Source organism: Thalassophryne amazonica, chromosome 21, assembly GCF_902500255.1.
Source record: "Thalassophryne amazonica chromosome 21, fThaAma1.1, whole genome shotgun sequence".
In the NCBI taxonomy this organism is placed as follows: Eukaryota; Metazoa; Chordata; class Actinopteri; order Batrachoidiformes; family Batrachoididae; genus Thalassophryne; species Thalassophryne amazonica.
The window spans coordinates 34,188,219-34,216,123 of record NC_047123.1 but is presented as its reverse complement, the minus strand read 5'-3'; the positions used below and the strand labels follow the sequence as shown (position 1 = coordinate 34,216,123).

Sequence of the window (27,905 nt, the reverse complement as noted above, 5' to 3'; positions counted from 1 at the left end):
AGGCCAAAGGTCATCAAGTATGCACCGATGACTACATCTGCATAGACGTCTGCAAACAAAGTTAAAAAAAAAGCTAGCTGGCCATCTTGTGGACGCCTCGTTTTAAATAAAATGCAATGAAAGCAGAAAGTGACATTTCAGAATGTGGATGTTCACGGCATTGAACTTGACTGCACAAATGTTGGGATGTTGGTGCTCTGCAGTGATAACTGCGACACAAGATTTCAGTCATGTTGGAGATGGTTGGTTTAAACTCCATTCGGCGGTTTTTGGTGCCTGGCACAGGTTTGGTCTGCAGCCATATAATCTTGAACAACCCTGAAGTGAAATCAGGAAGTGAGTGCTAAGTGCTAGTGCGGCGGAGGGATACACAGGCAATCCCCACTCAGGCCACGGCCAGTATCCACACAGATACTAACCCGCCAGTGGAACTCCATCTAAGGAACCAGCGCGCTTCTTCCTCCACAGACCTCCGAGCACACAACCCACCCAACATGGTATGTATCACCATTCATTCTATATACTCTTTTAAACCAGTTTCAACTTAGGAACGAACATACTGCGGCTCTGCTGTTATTTTTCCTCCCCGCCCGTTCCCGCGGTTCGTTCGTCTCATCGCCGCGCGCGGGAACGAAACACCCGCCGTTATTTCATCTTTTATTGAGCGCGTGGCGCACTGCGAAGATTTGCCGCGGGATTATTTTTGCGGATTTATTCCCGTCGTGTTTTTGGCGATGACTGCGCAGTTCTGAGAGAACCGTCCGGCTGAATGTGTCGCCGATCCGCGGCTGCAGACCGAATTCATTCTTGGATAAGATTTCGCGCCATCGGCATAAACTCGCGAGCTGTTCTGCGCACAGATTAAGTGCCAAAACATATGTTATTATTAAAACGTGGGATCTGAATCCCGGTGCAGTTGGAGGTGTTCTGGCTTTGATCCTTGTTCCAGCCACATAAATGCGCAGAACCAGCCGGCTGCGTTTTGGCATCTCATTTTAGGTTGCACCATCTTGCTGCTGTGCTGTCTTTTTATTTTTTCCTTCTTCTTGCCTATCTGTTCCATCTTTGAGAGTGACAGTTGTTCCGCAATGCAAACACGCCGTGTTCTGTAATTACAAGGTTATAGCTTGATAAAAGTCGCCTCTGGGATCTTAAAAAGCAGAGAGCAGCCCCACCTTCACTGCAGACTCTCCGGGTTTATCTTAGGTTAAATGATCTATTTGTGTTAATTTGGTTGCCTCTTTGCACATTTTTTTGATGTTACGCAAATGACGCGGCTTTCACTACAAAACATCAACAGCTGTGAAGTTCAGATGACTTTCCAGATCAGTACAGACGACCAAATACATGACGACAAGGTTTTTATGCACCATTTCTGCCTGTATTTTATTCTGCGAATAAGATGCAAGGCCTCAAGATACTATATTAACATGCAAATTTACCCTCCTAACCAATTCTAGCTAATGAAACAGAAATACACGACTGAGGATGTCACATCAGGAGAAGTTATCCAGCGGAAATGATCTGGATGCAGAAAAGAGGCCTTCAAGCTAATCCATTTATTATCAAAGCTTGATAGATCATTAATGGACAAAGAGAGTTAAGAGTAAAACCTCTTAAACCCCCCTCTGCTGTGATCAAATATCCCACATGTGGTATTGAGCTGCGATTGTAGTTTCATGTTGCAACACGGAGTAGGAATTGGAGTGTAAAGTGGAATTGTTATGGAGTTGACCTGCATATCAGCGTTTCTGAAAAGTTTAATCCAGACGCAAACCCCTTGCCTGCATCAGTGCGCCCACTGATGTGGAAACAGCTAACCCCCATTGAGGGGGAAGTATCGGATAAGGAGTCTGTCCGTGCTAAGGCCCGATCGTATTCCTGTTACGCTCTTGTTTAGTGATCCCTGTTTAGTAACTTGATGGACATCTGATCTAATGTGGTGAATAATTGATGTTTGGTGGCAACACCTAGACATGTTCCCCGTGTCCGAGGGCGGTAAAGTGTTCTCTATGGTGCACAGGAGTACCCAGTGACCAACCAGTACCAGGCCATATGGAGAACCGGGTTGTCAAGCGGCTGGTGTTGTTTACCCCCCCCCCCCCCGCCATCACCTCTCCCTCCTCCCCTGCAGACACAGCTGAACCCGGAGGTCCCCATTGTCTTTTGTCCAGCCTCAAAGAGAAGAGGCGTTCAGCGCTCTGTGGAGCTTAGCGTCCCCACATAAAGAGTGTGTGTGTCTGTCACAACAACTTCATTTGTGCAAGTGCCGCAGAGAATGCGAGTGTGTGCGTGTGTCACACCCATCCGTCAAAGTGACTGCTTTTGCACCTTTTACTTGGTGAACATAGAGGCACGACTTCAGGACTTGTTTGTGGAAATCAGAGTGTTAGGCTCACAAGCACGGCGAGTTGTTAAATGGTGAGATGAGCAGCTTTGATTTCACACTATTTTGCATCTTATCGAATCAAACTGCAGCGTGTGTGTGTGTGTGAGATACGTGCGCAGCAGCGAACTATGACGTTGACACACCTTTGACACGTGCAGTCTCATGAGGAGAATGTTCCTAATCTTGACCACAGTCGCCACATCTGAAAATGTGCATTTTTGGGGGTGGGGGGGTGGGGTGTTGTGACTAATGTTGTCCTCCTCAGACCTAAATAGTTTTCCAGGGTAGGGTTATTTGAGAACAGCGGATTCCATCTGAGACGTTTGACCAAAGCGAGGACAAAGTAATTATATCCGGACGAGCAATTACTGTTAAACTGATGCTGTTCCTATTGGTTAGAACAATACACAGTCTGTTTTATTGAGTGTTGCAGCAATCACCAAAAAAAGCTGTATTTGATAGAACAACTGACAAGAGATGGCTTGAAGTTAGCTGACATAACTCCAGTTCTATGCAAGATGTCTCAACATGTATTACACTTTCTTCAACAATATATAAAGCGTTTTAGGAGGCAAAACACCTGTCACAGGTTGAACAATGTCAGTATGAAGAAGAAAGATCATAACCTTGAAAAGACTGGGCTGAGTGTTCGGGTAAGGGTTTAGGCTCAATCTACAAAGGTACGTGTAATTATACTGAAACATTTCAGTGCGGGACGTGTGGTTCGACATGCGAATGAATACAGCGACTGCGCAGGTGGAATTTTTTTTTGTTCTGTGTGTGGAACTGTGCATATCCCCTGAACAACTTTAGCAACAGGCTGGATGTGCTGACTCCCATGTGCAGAGTGCCGTCTAGGAATGCAATAGTTTCTTATTAATAATTGTGACAGTGGACAAAAGTGTGGGTCAGACAAAAGGTATGTGCCGGCATTGTTCCATCTGTGGTTGGGTATGGAGCTGGTTATACCGGTAGCACGTTGAACATCACCTGAAGTGAGTGTTAGTGATACAACAAAATGCGAGTGCAGTGCAAACTGAGCTCCCTGTGGCATTTAAGCAGCCTTGAGCTAACAGTTCAGACTGCGCCAAAGCATTAACAAATGCCTTAGGTGTTTGTACAGTAGCAAATGTGAGATCCATGTGGGGGAGAATACTGGTTTTAAACTCACGCTGAAAGTAATTGAGCCCCATCATGACATTCCCCCTCTCGTTTAATAATAATAATAATTTATGTGGATTTTTTGGTTCCACTGGACAGAAACATACACCCCTAAGGCTAAACGGATGAGGAATGTCCACTTGTTCTCTGTCGAGAACCCTATTCAACTGACTGGGTATTTTGGTGTGAAGTGGTTAATCAGTTGTGGGCATTACTCTGCACATCAGTGCAAATGAGAAAGGCATAGTGAGTGAGCCAACATTCATACACCAGGTGGTCCATGTGGAAGGCTTAAGTGAAAGTAAAAAAAAAAAAAAAGATATTCCTTGCTGTCCCATTGAACTGCCTGCTGCCTCCCATGGTCCTCTTGGGAGTACATTGCGAGGGCAGGCTGCCCAGGAAACTGGGGGAGTGGTTGACCCACTCGTGCCAGCAAACCACTGCCAAACGAACACACACGCACTCCTTTGCAAGCTGTCATTGAGACTGGAAGCCTGGCAACGAACAACACTGTCCGTAAGACAGTGTGGTTTCGTGAGTCACAGGGAGTTACCTTGGAACATTATGTCAGAAATATAGGAAGAAAAATAGACATGCAGAGGGGAAAGGTCTGCAGAAGGAGGAGGTGGTGGTACTGGCTGAGTTCCACTTGCCAAGGGAAGGGGAAAAAAAGGCTGGGATGGGCCGGCACTGGGCCTGATGGCGCAGCAGCATGAGGAGGCCCTACAGCCTGGGTCTGAGCCAGGGCCAGAGTCAGTTCTGAGTCACCAAAGTCCACACCCAGAAAACTTAGACAGTCAGGCTCAGAAAGAGACAGCGCAGATAAAAAAAAAAGTAGGAATGCCACACAGCGACTAAGAGAAAATGGGATGGGGAAGTGGCCAGAACGTACGGTACAGGCTCGGTGAAATCTTGGTCAAGCTTTGACAGAGACCTTTGTCTCTTGACATTTCACAATCTCTCAGGTGGAAATGCAAACAGGAATGAATGCAGGCACAGAGAGGAAGAGCAAACGCTTTTATGTGCTGAACACATTATTGAATCCTGTCAGCTAATTGTATGAGGGCTGCTGAGGTCATCCACGAGCCCTCGCCAGATTCATCGATTTGTCCTGTGGCTAACCACTTAGGCCGTGAGGAGAAGTCCGCTTGTTTAAAAAGTCAAAGCTGCCACTGTGTCATGTGGCATCACTGAACCCAGTCATTAGGTGACAAATTAAATTTTATCTGCTTCATTTATAAAATACCTGCAAATATGGAATTGGCACGGCTCACGACTCCTGTGTACTTTGCTGTAGAAACACACAAACACACTAGTGGGTTGCAGGAATGCACTTTGGGGGCAGAAACGGCAACTCTGATGAACTCACAGGGAACATGGAAAATATTACTGAAAAGGAATAATGGGGTAAAGAGAGAGAGTCTGTGTGGACAGTGGAGCCTCTGCATGTGCATACACAAATATAGTTTCATTCACACTGGTAACATTAGTTAGTGGTTATAGGTTCTATCGCAATGTTCTTCCATGCTGGTGTATGGTAGCATGATGTACAATTAATGGCTCTTAATTATAAGTACCTTGCATCCAGAAAGTATTCACAGCGCTGCTCTTTTTCCACATTTTATGTTACAGCCTTATTCCAAAATGGATGAAATTCTTTTTTTCCCCCAGTCAAAATTCTATACACAATACCCCATAATGACTATGTGAAAAAAGTTTTTTGTGTGTGTGTTTTTTGCAGATTTATTAAAAATAATATACAAAAATCCCTAATAAATCTCGTGTACATAAGTATTCACAGCCTTTGCCATGAAGCTCAAAATTTAGCTCAGGTGCATCCTGTTTCCATTGATCATCCTTCAGATGTTTCTACAGCTTTATTGGAGTCCACCTGGGGTAAATTCAGTTGACTAGACATGATTTGAAAAGACACACCTGTCTACTTATAAGGTCCTACAGTTGACAGTCAGAGCACAAAGTCAAAGAAATTGTCTGTAGACTTCAGAGACAGGCTTGTCTCGAGGCACAAAGCCACTCCTTAGTAAAAGGCACATGGCAACCTGCCTGGAGTTTGCCAAAAGGCACCTGAAGGACTCTCAGACCATGAGAAACAAAATTCTCTGTTCTGATGAGACAAAAATTGAACTCATTGGTGCGAATGCCAGGCGTCAGGTTTGGAGGAAACCAGGCACCATCCCTACAGTGAAGTGTGGTGGTGGCAGCATCATGCTGGAGGGGATGTCTATCAGAGGCAGGAACTGGGAGACTAGTCAGGATTGAGGGAAAGATGAATGCAGCAATGTACAGAGACATCCTGGATGAAAACCTGCTCCAGAGCGCTCCTGACCTCTGACTGGGACGATGGTTCATCATTTCAACAGGACAATGACCCTAAGCACACAGCCAAGATATCAAAGGAGTGGCTTCAGGACAACTCTGTGAATATCCTTGAGTGGCCCAGTCAGAGCCCAGACCTGAATCCGATTGAACATTTCTGGAGAGATCTGAAAATGGCTGTGCACTGATGCTCCCCATCCAACCTGATGGAGCTTGAGAGGTGCTGCAAAGAGAAATGGGCAAAAAATTGAATTACGACCCATAGATAGGTGCACCAAGCTTGCGGCATCATATTCAAGAAGACCTGAGGCTGTAATTGCTGCCAAAGCTGCATCGACAAAGTGTTGAACAAAACGTGTGAATACTTATGTACATGCAATTTCTTAGTTGTTTATTTTTAATAAATTAGCAAAAAAAAAAAAAATCATGTCATTATGGGGTGTTGTGAGTTAAACTTTGAGGGGAAAAATGAATTTACTTCATTTTGGAATAATGCTGTAACATAAAATGTGGAAAAAGTGAAGTGCTGTGAATACTTTATAGACACACCGTACAACAAATATATTCACCTTGAAATAAATCAGAAGGAACATTACTGTTCAGTCGCATTTAATTTGACAGTTAATGATGATGGTTCCACTGTTGGTGCTCTGTATGTTTCCATTCTGTGGCTTTATTACAGAGCAGTGATGTTGGCTAAATGCATCACCTGTCTTGAGTTGGTGTAGCATTTTTCTCCTGCCATACTCAAGTTAATCACTTGATAAGTTGATTAAATCCTGCCCCTCCCCTCCAACACCATTGTGAGCAGGGTGTTATCTAGAACATGAGAAAGGGGTGTCATATAGCCAAGCGGAGCAAGGTATAAAATGCCGGGGCGCCTGCTACGGGTCCCCTTGCTCCTCGGGCTGCGCACCTGTTACCCAGAGGAAAACCGATACGATGAGGGGGGGAAACTCGTTTATGTGGAAATTGCAACCTGATTGGCTGGTAAGCGGGGTATATAATATGCACCATACATCAGAAACAGACTTTGCAATAAAGGAGAGTGAAATATGATTTGTTTTGCTGCATCACTGACGTGAACCGTGACATTGAGTGATAACATATACTGGTTGTTTTCGCTGCGTCTGCACTGAGCGTATTACACAAAGTGAGACTGACACGCCCATTTGATGATCTGCCTGAATAAAATAGACTGATTGGCTGCCGTGTCACACCTGTGCCAATGGGAATGCGCTACCGAATACCATCTTTGCAGAAAGTTACCCGACGACTTGAGACGTATCAAAGGGTCTCGAGATGACACGTAGGTTTGACTGTAGGAGTGTCAGGAGATAGCTGGTTTCTTGCCTCGGGTGCTTGGTGACAGCTCACATGCTCATACTGTTTGGGATTTTAATACAATCACAATAAAATTGTTTTATCGCTCAGGGCTAGTATGTGCAAATCTGTGAGCGGTTGTTTGCTGCCATGCAAGAGGACGTTATATTGTCTCTTTACATTGATAATGAACAACTTCTCTTAAACTGGTATTGGAGGTTACACGTTGGACTTATTCGCACCACATTTCCACTTTTGTGCTGAAGTCAGTAGCTTCCTCTCAGTTTTAAAGGCCCAGCAGTTAGCATTTAGACAGCTTAGCGCAGACCTGGGCAAACTGCAGCCTGGGGGCCACATGTGGCCCTTTGCATGTCTCTGTCCGGCCCTCATGAGGTCTGTGATTATTATTACATATATTAAAAATGTCAAGCTTGTGTGTTGCAGATCATTAGAGAGGTTTATTTAGGTATATTTAAATATTTACGTATTATTACAATAATAAAAATTACCTATAAAAGCTATTAAATAGGTAATTTTTTGTAAAATTTGTAATGGGAGACAGCCGAGTTATCAATGGTGTGGCCCTCGGACATAATTCAGGTTCCCTATGTGGCCCCTTGTAAAAATTAATTGCTCACCCCTGGCTTAGTGAGTACAGGGTCCAGACAAAGAGGGAGCCAAACCCAGCAGACCTTTAGTTCCTGATGGACTGTGGAAAGCACTTGTATGCCAATATGCCCTGAAACAACCCTGGAGACAGCAGTTTATCTGTTTTATTGCATCCCTTTGCCCTGCTGTTCCAGTCGAGCCTACGTTTGAGAGTTGTTCAGGCTGAACAACTCTCAAACGTATCTTATCAGCTGCAGGTTTACAGTCACGTTTTGCCATACTCAACGTTATGCAGATTAGAAGGCAGCCAAGTCACTGCCTAGCAAGACAACCATCAATGTGTTTTATGGTAAATAAAAAAAGAAATGTCGTCATCTGGCATTCAGGTTTTACACACACACACACGCACGCACACACACACAAAGTAAATCGAGCATTCGATAATTCTGCTTAGAGAAGATTATGGCATTTAATGATTAAAGCTAAAAATGAACAGCGAGGCTTTGAATACAAAGGTTCCACAAGAGTCCAAAAAAGCCCACTAGTGGCCCCTAGAGGCTGTGCTGCTCTTTTCAGTTCAAAGTGCTTTTAAATATTTGCTTCCATGGTTCCAGTGCAGACTGTGTGAGCGTCAGGAGGAATTGCTGAAGCGATTTTCATAAAACCTGATGTGAGGTGGGAAGAATACAGAGATTTCTGTATCCAATCGAGATAATGAGGAAGATTTGGTAATTATGCCTCTCTAACATTGCGCGAGACCGGATGAGGTGTCCAGTGATGTTCCTGAACACTGTTTCCAGTGTTGACATTCGCGGTTGGTAGGTGGGAGTGATGTGGAATGTAATGACCAAACACTTTGGGATTTTGAATAACCGTCTGTTGATTAATTTATTTGTAATCGCTTCTCTCTCCCCCCACCCACAGGCTGACCAACTAACAGAGGAGCAGATTGCAGGTAGGAAAAAACTTTGACATTTACTGGTTGTATGTGGATCAATAGCCTGTATTATGCAATAATGTTGCTCTGGCACATTAGTAAGGATAATAGCTGTTGCCGTTACATGACTGATGGAGATAAACTAAAATACTTGCAGGGTTTCTGAGCTGCCTTTTGATGGCAGTTCATTATATCTTTGCACATTAAGTTGAAACAAAGGTAGAATCACTGATGACGTGCCACGATTCAGGACAGAAACTCACCGAGCCACAGTCGGCGTTTGACTACGCGCGAGGACTTTCAGTCACTGAGCCATCTTGCACTATTATTCATAAACAAATGGTGTGAGCTTTGTTCTAAAATTGAATCCAGGACACTTTCTTCTTTGTCAGAACCCCTCTGTGGCTAATTAGCTTGTGCTTAGGCTCCGAGGCTAAGTCATATAGCCGATCGTCAGAGAGTTGTTGAATGGGGTTTCTGGCCTTTTGTGAAAATTGGAGACTGGTGCAGACTTTGAGGTTTGAACTGTGAAATCTGGTATATTCTATATTTTTTTTCAGCTTCCAATATCTGCTTCCGTCTCTTTTTTACCTCAGTATAAAAGAGAAATCTGTTGTTGAATTTCTAAGTGTAGTTTAGCTCCTGGGACGTTTTACTGACATCCATGAACTTGTCCTGTATCGCTAGACATTAACCTGAATACTGCATCCTAACACGAGAGCAAAGGGAAATTTAGTACTTGCTTATGGGTTTACTTATTGGTGTATGTATATCTGCATGAAATCACTGTATCAAAGTGCTGTATGAATAAAAGTATTATGACAGCTGCATAGGAACAGTAAGATCTACTTTTCTCCTCCACCCCTGCAGAGTTCAAGGAGGCTTTCTCCTTATTTGATAAGGATGGCGACGGCACCATCACCACCAAAGAACTTGGTACCGTCATGAGGTCGCTGGGCCAGAACCCTACAGAGGCCGAGCTGCAGGACATGATCAACGAGGTGGATGCAGACGGTTAGTATGCACAAATTAAGTTTTGCTAATGATGTAAAAGTGACGCAGCCACTGCTTGCTTTAAATAAGTGCTTCATGGCGGGGACAAGGTAAAAAAAAAAAGTAAATGAAATCTTTGAGCAAGCCCCCAAAATGATGAAATATTGGCCAATCTCTGTTTTAAACGATTTCTAAAAAGCCTCAGCATAAGTCTAATTATCTCTCTTTGATGATGCTGGGCATTATTTTCCTCCGTGCGTATCATCACATGGTCTACCATGAAAACCACCAATTGGTTTCAGAAGAGTTGCTTTGGATGGACGGAGGGATGGATATTTATTTGTGGGGGAGGGTATGTTTAGCTTCTAGATCGGTTTTAAATGATAAGCTTGACCGTATCATCTCTCACCACAGGGTCACAAACGGAAACATTGGAATGTGTTCCTTACAAACATCCGTTAGTCCATCTGGCAGTGCACATGTCCATAGATCCATCTGGATTATACAGGGCATGTCCACAAATGTAAACTACTGGAGAGAATTAGATTCAATTTGCCAGGATAGTCAGATGAATGACATTGAAGAAGAAATACTTTTCTGAAAGCTGTGGCTGGTGTTTCTTCTTCCACCAGCTCATAAAGACATCTGATGCACGCACGCCGATAACTCATGCTCCAGAGTGTGCGTTAGAATAAAAGCATTTTCATATCAGACCTCTGGCAACTGCACTCACAGGATAGTAAGGAGGTTTATTGTGAAAGGTTAATGCTCAGGCTAATGGGTGACAGCGATAAGCTGACGTTACATAATTAAAAGGCTGCACAGTGTTTCTCTTTCTATGATTTATGAGAAAGTAATCCTGTGGTTGAGGATTATTTGCTACAACGCTGCATTGTTGGGAAATATTTTATTGTCTTAACATGCTATTGGAACAATAATATGAGCAGAGTGTTCACACAACAAACATTATCTTGCACGTTAAAAAAAGGCCCATAAATATATTTACCATAATGTTGACAAAGCAGCGTCTCGTTACAAAACTATCTTTATTTTATTCTTAAGATCTATATTAGATTTCTTGTCTAGACGTGCGATTTGACATTTCTGAATTTCATTTCTGCCTTAATTTAGTCACAAGTCAGTTTGTGGCGTACAAGGTGGATGCTACAGAGTTGGATAGTTTTTTTTTCCCCCCCACTCATTTTGCCTGAAATTTGGCAGTTTTCAAACACGTTTAAAACATGTCAAGCAATGATTGCTTTCATTGATTTGAAGCTTTTTAAAAGTTGCCATCTTGAATTGCACACCCTACTGTCAGGACCTTGTACTGCAGCCATTGTAGAATGCAGTTGTAAAAAAAAAAAAAAAATTAAAAAAAATTTACTGGGGTTTTCAGCGACTTTGGCTGTTCAAACTGACATCATAACTGCAGATTTACAGCTCAACACTTCAGTCAAATTGGTGCAAAAAGTACATTTAGTTGCATTAAACCTCTGCTCCAAATGGGAAGAGGAGGCATCCATTACAGTCCAATCATGAAACATCAGCGGCGGCGTGTCCCACCTCCCCCCCTTTCTGTCAGCTGTCAGCCAACTGTCCAGCCAGCTTTATTTTCAGATGACGTGTCGCTGGGATTCAGCACTTTAGTCACTGCGTGTTCAGGTTCATCACAGCCGACGGCGTCAGCGACGTGCATGAGCAGGAGGTGCTTTCAGTGTCGGTGAGGAGAGCAGGCTAAGTGTCAAAAGCCTGTCAAGGGTCTCACGCTGGTGCTGACTGACCGTCAAGTGCCAGAATTCATTTAAGACGGCTTCTTTTTATTGGTTTCTTCCTCCCGTTTGCTCCTCCTCTGCTCACACCGTCGTGGTGCAGAAAATTGACAGAAACGCAGAGGTTTGCCGTTTGCACTGAAATTCGCATCCGTACATCTCCCTGCGTTCCTCACTACTGATGTTCTACAGGAAGTCCTACGTAGATATCTTCATAAATAAATAAACACAAACCTGGGGGAGGTTTTCTCTGTGGTACCTGCTGTTGCTATACAGTAGCTAAGCAGAATGTGACAGTGTAGTACTGCGACGGAGCAGCATGAACTTTTATATCTCGAGGCACTTGATAGAATACGATCCCAGGACGTAATGCTGCAGATTGTCTGCTCTAGTCGAGGCAGACCAACATGTACTGTCAGGGGAGACCTCAAGTCAAACCACAGCTCTCTGGCTGGTGCACTCTCTATTTTTTTGTCTCCCTCTTGTGATTATAACAAGCATTTGTCACCTTCTCATTATGTTAAAAAAAAATGTTATTAAGACACAAGGGGCAGATATTGCATTGGAAGGTGGACCAAACAAGGACCTGGACCCCACCCCATATTGGGTACTCCTGTGTGAGAGAAACAAACAAACAAAAAAGGTCCTTTCTGTGGGGTTGTGAGGATTTGTGACTGCTATTGAGTTATAGAACATAATAGCTGTTAATCAGACTATTTCGCAAATGGAAATACTTTCTCACACACTCCATTTACCATCTGCCTCGCTTTCTTTCTTTTGTGACTAAATTCATACAAAATCCTTTGTGTTTGCTTGAGTAGAGGTATGATCCTGTTTGAGTTTCAGAGCAGAACCAAGGTGAAACAATCAAATTAATCATTTCAATTCAATTTATTTTCATTTATATAGTGCCAAATCACAACAAAGTTGCCTCAAGGCGCTTCACACGAGTAACCTTACCCTAGAGCAAGAACACAGGCGACAGTGGTAAGAAAAAACTCCCTCTGATGATTTGAGAAGAAACCTCAAGCAGACCAGACTCAAAGGGGTGACCCTCTGCTTGGGCCATGCTACAAACACAATAGACAATACAGGAAATTATACAGGAGATTTTGGGAGTTCATGCTGGTGCACAAGACGGAAGGCCTGCGGAAGAAAAACACCCACTCCCATCTTTGGATGGAGCCGCACCTTAGACAGAGAGAAAAAACAGAATCAGACAGCAGGAAGACAATAAATACAGTATAATAGTCTACTTCATTGAAATTTGCTGTTTTTCAGGATGAGCACAGTTGCAACAAATCCATCATCAATCCAGCAGCCACTAGGTGGCAGACATCTATAGATATGAGCTCATTCACCAAAGTTCACCAGATTACAGGATGACAGTATGCATTGTTTTGAGTCATCGCCTTAAATTGGAGGAGATGGACATATCGTTCATCCATTCATGTGTTCATTGACTAGATTTTAGAGGATACATGCCTTGACTCTTCCAAAGCCTACAAAAAACAGACTAGTACAGACATGGTACGTGATTAAAAAAAAAAAAACAACAACAACACACGGAAATGGAAATCTCGAAGCCTTAAAGAGAAAGTTGGCTCAGGAGCTGGTTTGTCCTTGGAGGATGTTCACCATCAGAGGGGCTTTTATTCCTGAGGTGCTCTGTCAGCTTACAGGATTTTGTAAATGGGACCGCATTGATCACTACAAATCGATCACACCGCAGTTTGCCTGCTGCTTTGTTGAAATGTCCTCCCACCATCCTCACCCCCTCCCATCAGCTACATCCAAGAGCCCACCACACACACACACACACACACACACACACACACACACACACACACACACACACACACACACACACACACACACACACACACACACACACACACACACACTCTCTAACATCCTCTTGTTCTCCCTCTGCCTCCCTTGGCTGATGCAATCTAGGTCAGACAGCAATGAAGCTAGTAATGGAAAATAAAAGTGGTTACATAAGGCCTCTCTGCGCTGTGCACATCCAGTACCCACATCGGCAGCCATGAAACGTCAGCCGGCCCACTGAAAATCAGCTTTATTTACCAAACAGTGAGGATGTGGCAGCGGATACCAATAAACAGAGGACAGGAGCTGGACGTAGTCATGTTAAGGAAAAGCGTCCTGCTGTTTAAAAACCAAACCACTGCTTAGTAACTGTGGATTTAAACCGCTTCAGTTTACTGCTGCATAAACAAGAGTAAAAATAAGCAGAGTTGACTAATACCCCTGACCCACCAAAATCTTCAATGCCACACTTCTCTTTACGGGTCAGAATTTATTATTAATATCTTAATTTGTGCAGTCTGTAGATTTTTTTACAGTGAACAAAAAATAACTTCCAAAAATTAATATACCAACCTGGCAAGATAACGTTCTTGGACCAAGTGAACGCAATAAAAACCCTCAGTCATTTTTGTTATGTCCTCATTTGGCATGCGTCTCCATTATGGGTCAGCACCTTACATTGTGGATGTCTTTTGGCAACACGTCACATCTGCTAGTTAAACATATCTGTATGAGCCAGATTGGAAAAGTATCACTTGAATAGGTTTTTTTTTTTGTAAAAGTTTTTGGAAATTCTACCAGATCAATTTAATACTCAGAAAATTAACCATTTCTATGTGTATGTTAATAGCTTCTGGTGCCTTATCAGGACAAAAATAAGAATGAAGGTCATCATACCTCACTTACAAATTACAGTATATTGTATTGTTATTTCTAAGAATCTATGACTAATTTTTGCTGTTTTACTTGTTATTCACAACTAATGGAATTTCACTAATGGTGTATCGAGATCTGTATGTCCCACTATTATGGAATCTTTACACTTAATCAGTGGTTTGTATCCATACTGAAATAAGGCAGGTGATCTGTGACACCACTAAAAGTTAGTGTTACAGTATTTAAAATAACCTGACAATTGCAAAGTCGTACAGTAGGTATTGAAACTCCTGTTACATGCAAGCAACTATAGTATGGCAGAATGGGGGGAGGCATTTTGTGACCTTGTTCACAGATCTCCACTTCATCCAGCGGTACTGAAAGGGCAATTCTACAGAATAGGGTCAAATTTTTTAAAACTAAAATTGGCCTGATTTTGCCGTCATTGTAATTCTTTTACCGCAGAATTGTCCAAGAGTTCCAAACATCTCAACTTGCCAAGACTTTTCAAATTCCTACAGCTGGTACAGCTGGTAACCTCTCTGTGCCAACATAAAAAGGGTTTGTTTGACAGCACTCACTGGATTGACCAAGATTGACCAAGGATCAGGAATATTCATTACTAAAGAACTCAATTACAACAAACAGATAAATTATTGGGAGGTGTATAGAACTTACCATGATGGGAAACAAGACCCCAAACTACCACCCTCAGCCAAGAAAAAATTGGTTTAGCTGTCCAGGACCTACCAAGGTACAGGCCTGTTCTGAAGTGGAAATTGCTGGAGGGCTACTGTCACCATCTACAGTAAAGCAAAATTTAAGTAACCAAGGACTGAGAGGCTGATATCCAAGAAATAAGAAGCTTCTACTCCAAAGTTGACATGGACAGATTTCATGGTGAGATGAAGCAAAGTTTAAGTTGACCAAAATGACGTATCCTCACCTGTGAAACGCTCAAATTTAGAAATTTAGCATTTTTCTTTTTGATTAACAAAACAAACAGTTGACAATTCACTGACATATTTTCACTTCTTTGCTGAAGAAAACATTGCAGATTACAGACCAGCTCTCGTGGTAATACAGCGCTCAGCGAATCGACAGTGGCTTTGTAATGCACGATTGATGACCGCACTGAGATGCCTCAGCACCTCTTATGTGCAATGGCACACACTCCCACTCAGTTCTCTCCTTATATTCTCTCTTCACATCTCCCTCTCTACCACCCACTGCCTTTCTTGTTCTCTTTTCCTCCCACCATTTTCTCTCTCTTGCTTGCCATCCTCATCCCTCCTCGTTTGGACAGCAGCTGGCCCACGGTTACGGTGCAGTTGGGCTCAGATATCACCTAAAGGCTTTCTTGCATCTCCTACCCATTTGCTTGATGACAGTTTTCCAGTCGCAGTTTTGTCCAACTCGAAACCCCACGTCTTCCCTCGGTGCTGTTGACTGTCTGTGTGCGTTAGGTAACAGGTTCTTATATCGTTACCCGGGGCCGTCAGATCGCCATCTGTCCAATCATATTACTGTGTCTTTTTGTTCACTTGCACATTCCTGCGCTTCGTTCTTACACGTGCTTGTTCTCGCTCCCCATCCTGCTCTCAGCCTTTCACTGCCATTGGTTAATCTGTGTACAACACCCCCCCCCCCTTCTCTGCCACCGCAGGGTTAATCCTTCCAGACACGTTACACAAAATGACGGACCTTCATATCAATCCAGATACTAGTGTTTATGTTTTTGTCAGTTCTTAATTATAATACACCTCCCAGCTCCTACATATTTACTGCTGCACGTAGGACCCCCACCCAAAGACCCAAGCTTCCCTCCCTTGTTCGCTGTAAATGAGCCACTGAGATCCTCCTAGATCCTTCCACTGCGCCGACAATAACAACATGGATATCCATTCGAACACATGCATACCAAACCTTCAGCATAGACCAGCACCAGAGTACATCAGGGACCTGATCCAGCCTTATGCTTCCTCCAGGAGCCTCAGGTCGTCCAATCAGAACCTGTTGATGGTTCCTCGGACCCGTTTTAAAACTCGCGGGGACAGATCTTTTAAAGCGGTGGCGCCTAGCCTCTGGAATGAGCTTCCCTGTGCCCTTCGTTCTCTGGATTGTATAGATACTTTTAGAAGGCAACTAAAGATGCATTTCTTTAAGTTAGCTTTTTAGCCTAATATTGTATTTTATTGTTTTCGTATGTTATTTTTAGATTATTTTTGTATGCCATGTGCAGCGCTTTGTGACCCTGGTCTGTGAAAGGCGCTTTATAAATAAAGCTTGCTTACTTACAGCACAGAGGAGGTCCATCTCCAAAATCTGTGATTCCATTTTCACTTTGGCTTCCTGCAGCATGCTCAGTTCAGTTCACTCAGATTTATGAGACTTTGATTCCAATTAATTTTGGGGGGGGGGGGGGGGGGGGGGGGTGGCGGTTGTAGTGACCTCTTTTAGGACCTGGTGTGGTTATCGCTTTGTCAGTGTGGTCGTAATCATCATTATCTGTACATAGAGTACAACTAGTGTTATTATTTTAAACCACTGACTGGTTGCACAGTAAAAACATACATCTGCTTAAAAACACGATTTCCTCACAAACGATTAATCGGTGAACTCGGCACATAGAACCGCAAAATTCTTTTTGTAAAATGCCATTTTGGAGTCTAATTCCACTGCCTCAGGGTTCGACAGTAGAACAAATGTCATGGTTGACACCAAGTTGTACTGTAGGTTAGAGTTCACCAAAGATTACCTCAATGCAGATAAGCAAATATTTCATCTGTTTGGGAAAATCCACTGCCAAAAAGCAGGTGTCCCTGCAGCAATACCATGGATATGGTGGGAAAGTTGAAAAAGCAGTGATGGGACTCGAAGCAGAAATGATTCTGTTGAGAAGATCCAACCCTGGCCGGTGTTTGAACAGGAAACATCACTGACTCTTTGAAGTCTTCCCACTTTTGCCTGATCTCGGATGCAAACATTGCTGTGTTGCAAATAAAGTTGATTACACGATCATTTAATTTTTAAGGTAATCAGTGGAAAAGAAAGATATGAAGGAGGAACGTCTGAAGAACTGCATTTTTATAGCACTTCATCTCGCAGATGTTCAAAACGTTTTACAAAGATGCCTCACATTTCCTTCCCCAGTCATGGCTGGTAACAGTTTTTCCAGCTGCGTCAGTGTAGATTAAATGTTGTGTCCAAGCACATAGACAGAATGTCAATCCAGGTCTCCAGCTCCTTATCCACTCAGCTGCTGAGTTCTTGAAGCTCCTCGACACCCGGGTTTCTACCAGCAGCCGCTTCAGGGCCCAGCCCGTGATTTATTCAGGCTTCTGGAAGGCCAGACTGCACGGCACGTGCTTGCATTATGGATGGCTGGTTGTGGATTTCCCTGAAATCCTGCTGTGCTGTGTATAACCGTTTCCTGGGACTTCCCTGAGGAAGAATGTGAAACACTTTGTCACTTTGTGGTGGCCGTGTTTATCGCAGGAAGGCAGGTGGAGGCTGAATTATTTTAGTCCTAAAATAAACACTAGTCCCCTTTCTATGATTGCGCGTGTCTTAAGTTTCAGCGTTATCGCAGGAAGGCCTCTGGAGAACTTCGGGTGCAGTGTGATAACCAGAACTACGGGTCACACGTGGGAATGGAAGGACAGGCAGTAGAGCTTTTCAGTCTGGCAGGTTTCATCAACTAAATGCTTTATGTTATCTCGACTCACCTGTTTGCTTTTAAGCGATTGCCATTTGTGTTGATTAAATGCTTCTCGCTGATGACCCATTCCAGGTAATGGAACCATCGACTTCCCCGAGTTCCTGACCATGATGGCCAGAAAAATGAAGGACACAGACAGCGAGGAGGAAATCCGCGAGGCTTTTCGGGTATTTGACAAGGTATTCGAAGTTCAGATTTTAAAGAACGTCACAAAAAACAGACAGTAATTTAATTATTTTGCTAGTCTACTATACTGTGTTTTAGCTTGTAGATCAGTATCTTGAACACCTGACAAAAATGAAATAAAAGAAAAAAAAAAAAGTTACGCTTGTGGCAAAAAGACAAAATTTTAATCAAATTGACAAAACCTAATTGTCATTTAGCGATAAAATAACTGCCACGTTTCTGCTGCTGAAATGCGATAGGCTGCTTGTTTTTGTCAACAAATTCAAACCAGCGACTAACAGTTGCCCACAAATGAGCCAAGTGTTTACTTTGATGTATTGTAAACATCAAATTACTGGTTTATGATTTACTAAATCATAGGAGAGCAAAAGTTAAAATATTACATCATAGGTTTTCAGGATAATCCACCATAACCAACAGCGTGACTCAAGAGTGCCACCTTTACACCCAGCACAAGTCAGTGAGCAGTGCAGCGCAAGAGACGATGGTAGTTTCCAACCAAAAGGGTTGTCATTTTCACGCCAAACACCCACATTTTGTAACTAATGTGTGCCGGTTTTAAAACGGAGGTGTGGTCCAGTGCAGTGCCAGTGCGATTGTGCCGTGGAGCGTCAAAAACATGTTCCAAAGTAGGAAGTAGAGTGTAGATTTTTCTGCTAGTGATACAGTGCTGTATTCTGATCGGCCTTACACAGTCAGCTTGGTGATGCACGTACACACACACACACACACACACGGACGGGCAGTAATGCATGAAACTACACCAAAACTGATTTGAAAACCAAAATTAAAATATAAGCCCTGCTCAGGTTCACAGATGGGGAGCACGAACACAGGGCTGACCACAGCATGGTCCAGGTGCAGCCGGCGCTCCGTCACGCCTGATGGATGGAGGTAGAAGAGGCGTTGCAGGGATGAGGTGTCTCTGGGAGCTTTGGCTGGGAAGACAAAGATCCAAAGCAGATTTGGTAGTTGTGCTGAATCTTACATGTGATACAGCAGTGCCGTGTCATCAGCTGCACGTTCCACCACAAGATGATCAGATATGTGCATTCGGTAAAAACCTGTCGTCACATTGTTTGCGCTGATGCATTCCCTCGCTGAAGACTATTTAAAGTATCAGAAAGAAAATTGTACTGTCGTACAGGAAGAAGGAAACAGTCATCAGCCTGTGACTTCCTGTTGCCACATCTGCTCATTAAACGGACCTGGTGAGACTTCAGCCTGTGGGACATTTGTGTTTCTCACACTTAATCTCTTTGGTGCTTTTTTTTTTTTTTTCAGGACGGAAATGGCTACATCAGTGCTGCAGAGCTTCGTCACGTCATGACAAACCTGGGAGAGAAGCTAACAGACGAGGAGGTGGACGAGATGATCAGAGAAGCAGATATTGATGGAGACGGACAAGTCAACTATGAAGGTAAAAAAAGCAAAACAAAAAAAGGACACTCAATTGCTTCCCAACACATGAGCAGCTTTAGTTCCTGAGCCACGGTGGAAGGTTTGATTAAACGACACTTCATTTTCCATGTGCGTCTTTCTGGGGACGCGAGAAACCAGTAACGCATATTAGACTGGGGCTATAGTTGTATCATACGCATCCATCTGAATTGTCGTCATCGTGCCAGGAGCCTTCTCACACTTTCATTCTTCCATTCTCTCCATTTCCACTCCTCCTCCTGTTGGTCCCCTGGCAGTGGCACGTTACTCGAGAGACTGCACTTATTTTCTGGAGGGCTGCTGATGTATTCTGGGCTCTCCATAAGTCGTCGTGGTTGGAACGTGCTCACACACACACACAGACACACACACTCTGTGCTCAGCCACATTGAGACATTTTGATTTTGTGCACGTGTGCATGCGGTCGTCAGTTTGCTTTGCAGCTGTAAGCACAATGTCAGTGCTTTTTAATCAAGAGGGTTTAATTAGATGAACACGGAAGCCGTTCGGAACGCGGACACTAATTAGAACGTGTGTTCCGAACCTGTTCAAGTTGATAAAAAAAAAATAAAAAATTAATAATGCATTAGACAGTTTAGCAGGCGAGCACCTCTGGCCGGCGTCAGGACTAAAACCTTTTGTCCTGTTTGTGTCTCTGCAGAGTTTGTACAGATGATGACTGCAAAGTGAAGCTTGCCCGCCCATCCTGTCCTCTTAGAAGAAAAAAAAAATCAAAAATGTTTTACTTACCTCTTGGAAAAACAAAATGTTCATTTATTCATACTGTTTCTGTATAGAAAATAACTTAATGTTGAAATAAAATATTCTTCTGTCCACACAGGAAAATATAAAAAAATATACAAAAATATCTGCATGAAAACGATGGTTAGTGATCTTGTCCACTCTTCCTGGAGATCAGTTTAGCATCAGTACTTAACGAGCAAAATAATATCGACAAACCCTGTTAATGAATACCTTCAGACTGAAGCTAAAGCATCTGGTGACTCCCTCTGGTTCCATTTGCTCGTGATCAATGTCTGGGCTGGCCATCTCTTCTTCCTCCGTTTTCTGTTCTTCATGCATGCAGCTTGAGACCAGAGCACTAACCGCCACCCCTCCATCCCTCCTCCGGGCGACCAGAGCGTGCCGATTCCACTAGAAGCTGTCCTCTTGTAGGTTTGGTAGTTCTTTTTTTTTTTTAATTTTCGTATTTGGAGAGGAACCCTGTCCTGTTGAGGTGAGAGTTTACCAGGCGTCAAGTGGAACTGTATGCTCGATAAAAAGAAAAATCTATGTACAAAATTGAGACATTTTCAAATGTTTGGCATGTTCTTTTGTTTTTTCTTTTTGTTATTTGGACGGTCACCTTAATAGTCAGGCGCCCTTGCCCTTTTACAGAAGGGGGAGGGACTTTAAGAGTCTTATGGTGAGCTTTCGTTTTTGTCGCTGAGATGGAGTGTCTGTCCTCTTCCTTGCAGGAGAGAATCACTGGCCTTCACTTTTCTTTTCTTCTGTTTTTCAACTCAGACGAGAGCATAGTGAGGGCTGTACTGTGTTCGCAGCGCATGCTGTTAGGAGTGTCAGCACGCCAGTTTTTCGCAACTCTTCATCTGAGTTCAGTTTACATTCATTCCAAGTTGTACATGCTAGTCTTTATTATTTTTTTTTTCAAATAAAAGACCATGAACTTTATGTGTCATTTCCTCATTGTGTCGATCAGTGTCCTCAAACTCCGAGTAAGGGCTGCTAAACATTCAAGTCTTCATACAACCAGTAGGGGGCAGTAAAATACTACAATTTCAACCAATGGCCCACTTAAAATTGGTATAATGCACATAATGGTAGGAAACGCACCACATATCAAAAAAGAAGATCCAAACATTTGATAAAATGAAAAAAAACAAAAAAAAAACAGTTATATGTCATTAAAAGTATTTTCCAGTGCAGTCATGCTTTGACTCTCAGCGTTGGCCTTAAAGTACCTTAAAACCCATTTTTGCCAAGTCATGGTCTTGAAGTTGTTCAAAGTTTTGATCATCTTGAAGGGAAAAATAAATAAATCACTACATTTTCCAAGGCATATGGAATTACGCTGTTTTAAAAACAATTTAAGTATCTAAACAACCTGTACAACATGGAAAACTACTTTTTACTGGAAAAATAATGTCCCTGAGTCACAGTTTTCAGCTGATCTAAAGTACCAGAATCAAAGGTAATCCTGGAAGTCTTTGAAGGATTGTATCAGTGTTATAAAGTCTGACACTGAAAATGTGAACCCCCCCCAAAAAGTACTGTTTAGGAATGCACATTTAATATAGAAAAATGAAAACTACCGGTTGTAATGAGGGTTATATAACAAGACACACTACCATTGTGAGCCGCCTGATGTAAGTTATTTGTGTAAACAGCATTAACAAGTCTGTGTATTGTTTACGCAGCAATAAATGTGTCAAAAATAAATAAGCATTGCCAGTAGTTGAGCAGAGTCATTCGGTGCACTTGGTTCCATTACAGAGAGAGTGAACCAGTCACAGGGGAGGGTGTTTGTTCTCGGCCAGCCGTGGATATACATACACATCCATGACGCCTCTCTTCCCTCTCAAGACCCAGCTGGTTGCTAGGCAACAGGAGCATGCTGTAACTGGGATGTCGAGGTTTTTGAAGACAAGTGGGAGTACGCTTCTGCTGATGACTCCGTGTTGGCTTGTCCTAGTAAGGCAAACCAGGCCACAACCGTACCGTCGCCTGCGCTGTGGGGACGTGACACACACACACACACGTCTGCTGGTATTCCAACAGCACCTAAATGTGCAAAATGTCCTGTGCTGCTTTACTGCATTTGGGCTGCAACTTGACCATATTTGGAAAAGAGACATACAAAAATACCAAGGTTACGTGGTAGCGAGCTAACGGCGAGCTCGCCACTTAAATCTGACTGCTTCAGGCATTCAGAGAGGCATTTTCACAGAGAGGTGGAGGCGTTGCTTTTTTTGTCAAAGGGAAATACAGAGACCATTCTCTGTACTCCTCGTTCACTCATTAGTTCAGCAGATGTGCTGTAATTTGGCTGCCGTGAAAAGATCTTTGCCAGCATTAATAAGGAAAACAGGACAAGGAAATAGATAAGTACGTCGCCACACCGTGAGAAACCAAGACGAGTGTCTACTGCTGTGGACTTCTAGTTTGAAAAAATATTGACAAATGCAACAAATCGATCTGTGATTGTCATGAGTAAGCCGTAGCACGTGGTGATACTGATGGATGATGGCACAAAGCTGAAAACAGTAAATATCCCACAGGCGTGGCTAAAATGCAAGCTTAGAGAAAATGCACAGATTTAAAGTCACCAAGCCATTTTAAACGCTACAAGCTACAGTTAGCATTATCGTAACAATGATAGTCGGACTCTGCATATTTTTCCAACAGCACACATCTTTTGATTTTTTACACTCACCGCTTCCTCTAAAATTCTTTAAGCAATATAATCGATAACTACAAGCCTCCGTAATCAATTCGGCTGACAGAATGTGTTGGATAACGGCATAATATTCAAATAATGGCCTTTCATTCTGGACAGAGAATGAAAGGCCATTATTGATCAGGATGATACGAAAAATGCTACTTGCAGAGTTAAAATGCATAACCTGCCCCAGCTAACAATGTTAAAAGATACACCATTCAGCAGACAACCCTGGTTAACCTATGACCTCCGAAGTGGATCAAGAGGTCATCAATCAAACTTGACCACTGACCCCATTCAAGGAGTCTTTCAAGGTTAACACACTCAAAACAGACAACCCGGACATGTCCTAGGGGCTAGACAGGTCCCAGTGAACATACAACAAACTGACCATTGACTTGGTCAAGTCTCAGCAAGACCACAGCGGCCTCAGTAAGTGGCTAACTGTGTAATCTGATGTTTTAAAAAGTTTATTTATTGATGTAAATATCCGTGAGTTTACCTGCACAGGGAACCTCTCTGTCACTAGACACTCCTAATGACATTTCGGTGATTACAATAAGCGGTTTACAGAGTGTTTTCAGATTGTTTTTCGTCATTACATTAATCAGCCAGTTAGCCTGTGACGGTATTTGCATTCCAAATCAATACTATTTCATTTCATTTTTGTCCCGAACAAAAAGATGATCCCAAAATGCAACAGTCTAGGTTCTAAAATCCCAGAGTTCCCCATTCTTAATATGACAGATATACATCCCAGAAGGTCACTGTATGAAACCTTGTCTATACCTCGGAGGTCTGATGAACGGGGAAATTCCACCATTGCACTTCGTCATACTTTGGTGATGGTCTAGTGGTTAAGCATTGGGCTTGAGACAAGAGGATCCTCGGTTCAAATCCCAGCCTCACCAGAAAATCAGTAAGGGCCCTTGGGCAACGTCCTTAATCCCCTAGTTGCTCCTGGTGTGTATTGAGCGCCTTGTATGGCAGCACCCTGATATCGGGGTCAATGTGAGGCATTATTGTAAAGCTCTATATAAATGCAGTGCATTTACCATTTGGTAAGGCCTTGCATTCCCCATGGAGCCCATGATGTTCCAGTATGTGTTGTGACATCACTGGGAGGTTTGCCAGAAGCGGCGTGGTTGTACTATGGCTGTTTTGTTACGTGGCTCAAAAACAGTGAGTTACAACATCCAACTGTTGCAGGCTAGCTAACATTCATTCTTCAGACCCCAGTTTGTCGGGTCTCAGACTGACCTCCTGGGATGCATTTTAGTCCAAGTCAGAATGGGGCTTTAGTTTTTCAGGTTTGTGAGAAAGCACTACACGTTACGATGAAAGAAAAAGTATGTTGTGGATATTTCTTCTTTTCAATGGGTAGAAACGAAATTACTATTTCAGGTCTAACCCATAACTTTGGGGTTTGTATTCCAGGTTGGACCAAATCGTATTACCAAGTTTGTGAAAACAGGTACATTATTTTTTGAGTTCTTCTGCCAATGACCGAACAAGCAGATCCCAAACAACGTTGACTTTTCTCCAAATTCAGGATGCTGCCTCAGATCGATGAAAAAGCCTCCTGAAACCATGCCCACTTACCATGGACAACTGTTGCACTTAAAAGCAACAACGTACTCACACCCTTATGCTAACAGACACACAACCTCACTTCAGCGCTCACCAAACCCCATGCATGAACCAGTCAGCCAATCCCAGCACACAGAGGGCGTGGTTACATCGGCGAGGTAGCAGTTTCCCTGCAAAACGCCAGCCCTCCCCTCAGGAGACGACAAGACACCTGAGCGGCTGGAGGGTTAAATTAAGAACATCAATAATTCACATGTAAATGAAGCAGCACACTGCAGAGGCAGTAACGCGAGAAGGACTGACCGGGCACAGGTATCACGTGTCAGCGCCAATGGAAAGAACAAGCACTGGTATGAGGTGGAGCCACGACATATGTGCCGCAGGTGTATGCATGTATGCTAGGGATACAACTTTCTCATTTTTTTTCCCTCTAAAACAATTTCCTGGATCATACGTAGGGGTGATTATTAGACTACGGGCACTTATTATGTCCTTTGCTCATATTGTATGAAAAACAGAAAAAAGGGGAAATTTCACACTTTTATAGTTATCTTTACAATGAAAGTGTGTTAAGAAATTTGTTCTAGTAGTCTATGATGACTTTTTCAACTTTTTTCAGCATCATTATATGCAAATATTGCCGTTTTGTGCTTGTCCCACACCCAGACTTTTGATCTTCAATGATAAAAATGAATGGTAAAGAAACGTTTTTATCTAATGTTTTAAAATATCTCTGAATAAAATATCAGTAAAATAATCAAAACATAACTGGGGTATTCAATGTCATACAACTGTTGTGATTTTTTTTTAAACACAATGTAGTTGTCCCACACTATTGCCGTAATTTCCACCACAACACTGTAATGTCCCTAAACAGTTTGTATGAAAGATTGTTTGGGTAGTTTCTATGGAGATAAACAGTGACATCAGAGCACATATATATAGCGCCAAATCACAACAGTTGCCCCAAGACGCTTTATATTGTAAGGCAATGGTGTGGTGGAAATTACATTTACAAGGCCAATAGTGCCCGTAGTTAAAGAATCACCCGTAGATAAGCTTTTATGCATAAGCAACTAAAAGCCATCCTTAAAACTGTTCACCCATGAAACCATGTTTGTACTTTTATGCAAACGCGTTTGAATACTATGGGTGAGGTTGCATCGCACTCTTGGCTTTCAATAAATTAGCATTTGTAAGACTTCAGTGGTGATTATTTTGTATTGCAGAGTCATCCTGCTTTTTCCCTTTTCTGTGTATTAGTCAACCAGGGTTCTAGTTTACGTAAATCCACCCAAATGCAACAGAGTATAAAAATTTCAAAGTTAGTCATGGGTGAACATTGTTGATCAAATACGACAAAAAAGCATCAATTTTCAAAAGCTCATCAGAATATGATACAGGACTATGGGGTTACAAAAAAGTTGTATCCCTAGTGTACGTGAGATGTGTGTGTATATACGGAAGCAACATCAGGATGTAGTTTTCCTGTTAAATCCGGACTGTTAGGCCTGGGAAGAGGTTGGCATTCTTTGGCCCAAGTTTGATTCACGCCGTAAACGCAGACAGCTCCAGTAATCAGTTTATATGGATTCGCCACCATGTTTTTGCAGCATCGCTGCATATTATAGTCTGCGGAGAGTCGTTTTCACTGCGTTGCGCTAATGATGACTACAGAGGTGGTGGAGCAAAGCTCTGCAGGGGGTTTTAGCTCTTCCCGCTTCCTCGTACTCTGCAATGCAGCACGTACCGCGCCTCGCTCCGCGCAAACACGGCTAAGCTAATCTCTAAATCAATCTCGGTGTCTCTTCAATTACTCAGTGCACGTGGACTTCACCCTAACTCTTCCCCTCAGCCTCTAATTGCATCTTTTTTTTTGCTCACCGTCACTCTCTCCATCTCCAGTCCTCCCTCCTCATTTACTTTCCCTCCCCCTCTCTTTGCCTGCTCCATTTGTCTTACAGTGCTTTTTCATTTTTATAGACTCCACCACTCGTCGTCCTTCTCCTCCCTCCTCCCTTTTAGGGGAGCCAGTGTCACAGTCACCGCGTTTCCTCCTCGCCGTCAGAACCCCCTTTTATTTATCCAGAAGCACAGACTCATCCATCGTGAAATATTACGGCGGCGTCACGACAACCAAGCCTCCCTGAACCTCATGCAATATTCACGGGTGATGATATAAGATTCCTGCTAATGAAAAAGTCAGCAGGCGATAGGAACGGTCCTTTAATAACATGCTGACAGAACAGCCGGCTCCCCGCTGAGCTTCAGGAGTGCAGCCGAGTACTTCTGCCCACAGGCTGTGAGACCTGTTCATCAACACCGAGCCCCTGAGGTGCAGGCACCAGCACCCATGGACCCATGTGTTCCAGGGGCCCCCGCCTGCACAAACCGTGCTCATCTACAAAACAGCCACCATTATCATCAGCACAATAGAGACAGCGTGTCACACGTGTAGTTCACGGCCTCGCGGACGCTCCTCTTCAGATGTCACGTTCAGGCGGCAGCGGGGATGACAGACAGTGTTAATGTGATGGTGAGAGCACATGTAGCGCACGCAAGGCCTGCCGGCGCTGCCACGACGCGTCTGATTGCACAACGAATGCAGACACATGCAAAAACACAAAATATGCTCACAAAGTCGTTTCCCAACATGGACCGAGGAAAACTGTTTTGCTGCTTCTGTTTTTTAACACATTTAACAGAATTTATCATCTCAGGAGATGGAGAGCAGCTTTTTTATCTGACGATTTCCATCAGAGTTTATGCTTCCACCTGTTTGAACTAAAACATGCCAAAGCAGGACAAGCTGATGAGGTTTGATGTTCTAGCAGGATCCTGCTTCTGTACAGCACCTGCCCCTCATGTTTACATGGCAACCAGATTACTGGTGCTCCTGAATGGCTGAGCAACACTTGAGAGTTAATTAGCTGTATTGGATGAGTTGTTGAGTCTGAGATGATCCACTGATTATTTTTGATCTGTCCAGATCAGTCCATCACACCCTTTGGTCTCCTGCAACTTACTGAATCAGTTCCACAAAATGTTTAGGTTCAACAGGGCTGGTAGACGGGTTGTGCAGAGTTTACCTCAACCTTATTTATAATTAATCCATCATATCCGCTTCATTGGTTGATGAATTACTTTTGCGTACAGGTGACATGAAGGATGCACAACTGTTTACCTTCTATAAAAATATTCTGTACTGATATTTACTCAGATCATCTTTGTCTTGTATTAAATTTAATATGTAGCAATCTGAGATACAGCAGTAGATTTTATGG

The 27,905-nt window shown here is 43.1% G+C and overlaps 1 protein-coding gene and 1 long non-coding RNA gene across 2 annotated transcripts; one reads left to right on the top strand and one right to left on the bottom strand.

Annotated features, from left to right (window-relative positions):
• Positions 1-351: 351 nt before the first annotated feature.
• Positions 352-20,309, top strand: LOC117503152 (calmodulin-1). Its single transcript, XM_034162331.1, has 6 exons — positions 352-497; positions 8,744-8,774; positions 9,627-9,770; positions 18,018-18,124; positions 19,416-19,551; positions 20,233-20,309. Exons 1-6 carry the CDS (start codon positions 495-497, stop codon positions 20,259-20,261), a joined length of 450 nt encoding a protein of 149 aa, XP_034018222.1. The 5' UTR covers positions 352-494; the 3' UTR covers positions 20,262-20,309.
• On the bottom strand, positions 5,785-6,067 carry LOC117503153. The gene is made up of 2 exons (XR_004558499.1): positions 6,025-6,067; positions 5,785-5,986 (listed from the first exon to the last, which is right to left on the bottom strand). It is a non-coding gene; the product is annotated as an uncharacterized LOC117503153 (long non-coding RNA).
• Positions 20,310-27,905: the final 7,596 nt, after the last annotated feature.

Excerpts from the sequence above, each read along its gene's own strand:
- LOC117503152 (XM_034162331.1), top strand. Across the intron at positions 9,771-18,017 it reads CAACGAGGTGGATGCAGACG|GTAATGGAACCATCGACTTC; the intron begins GTTAGTATGCAC and ends GACCCATTCCAG. Across the intron at positions 18,125-19,415 it reads CTTTTCGGGTATTTGACAAG|GACGGAAATGGCTACATCAG; the intron begins GTATTCGAAGTT and ends TTTTTTTTTCAG.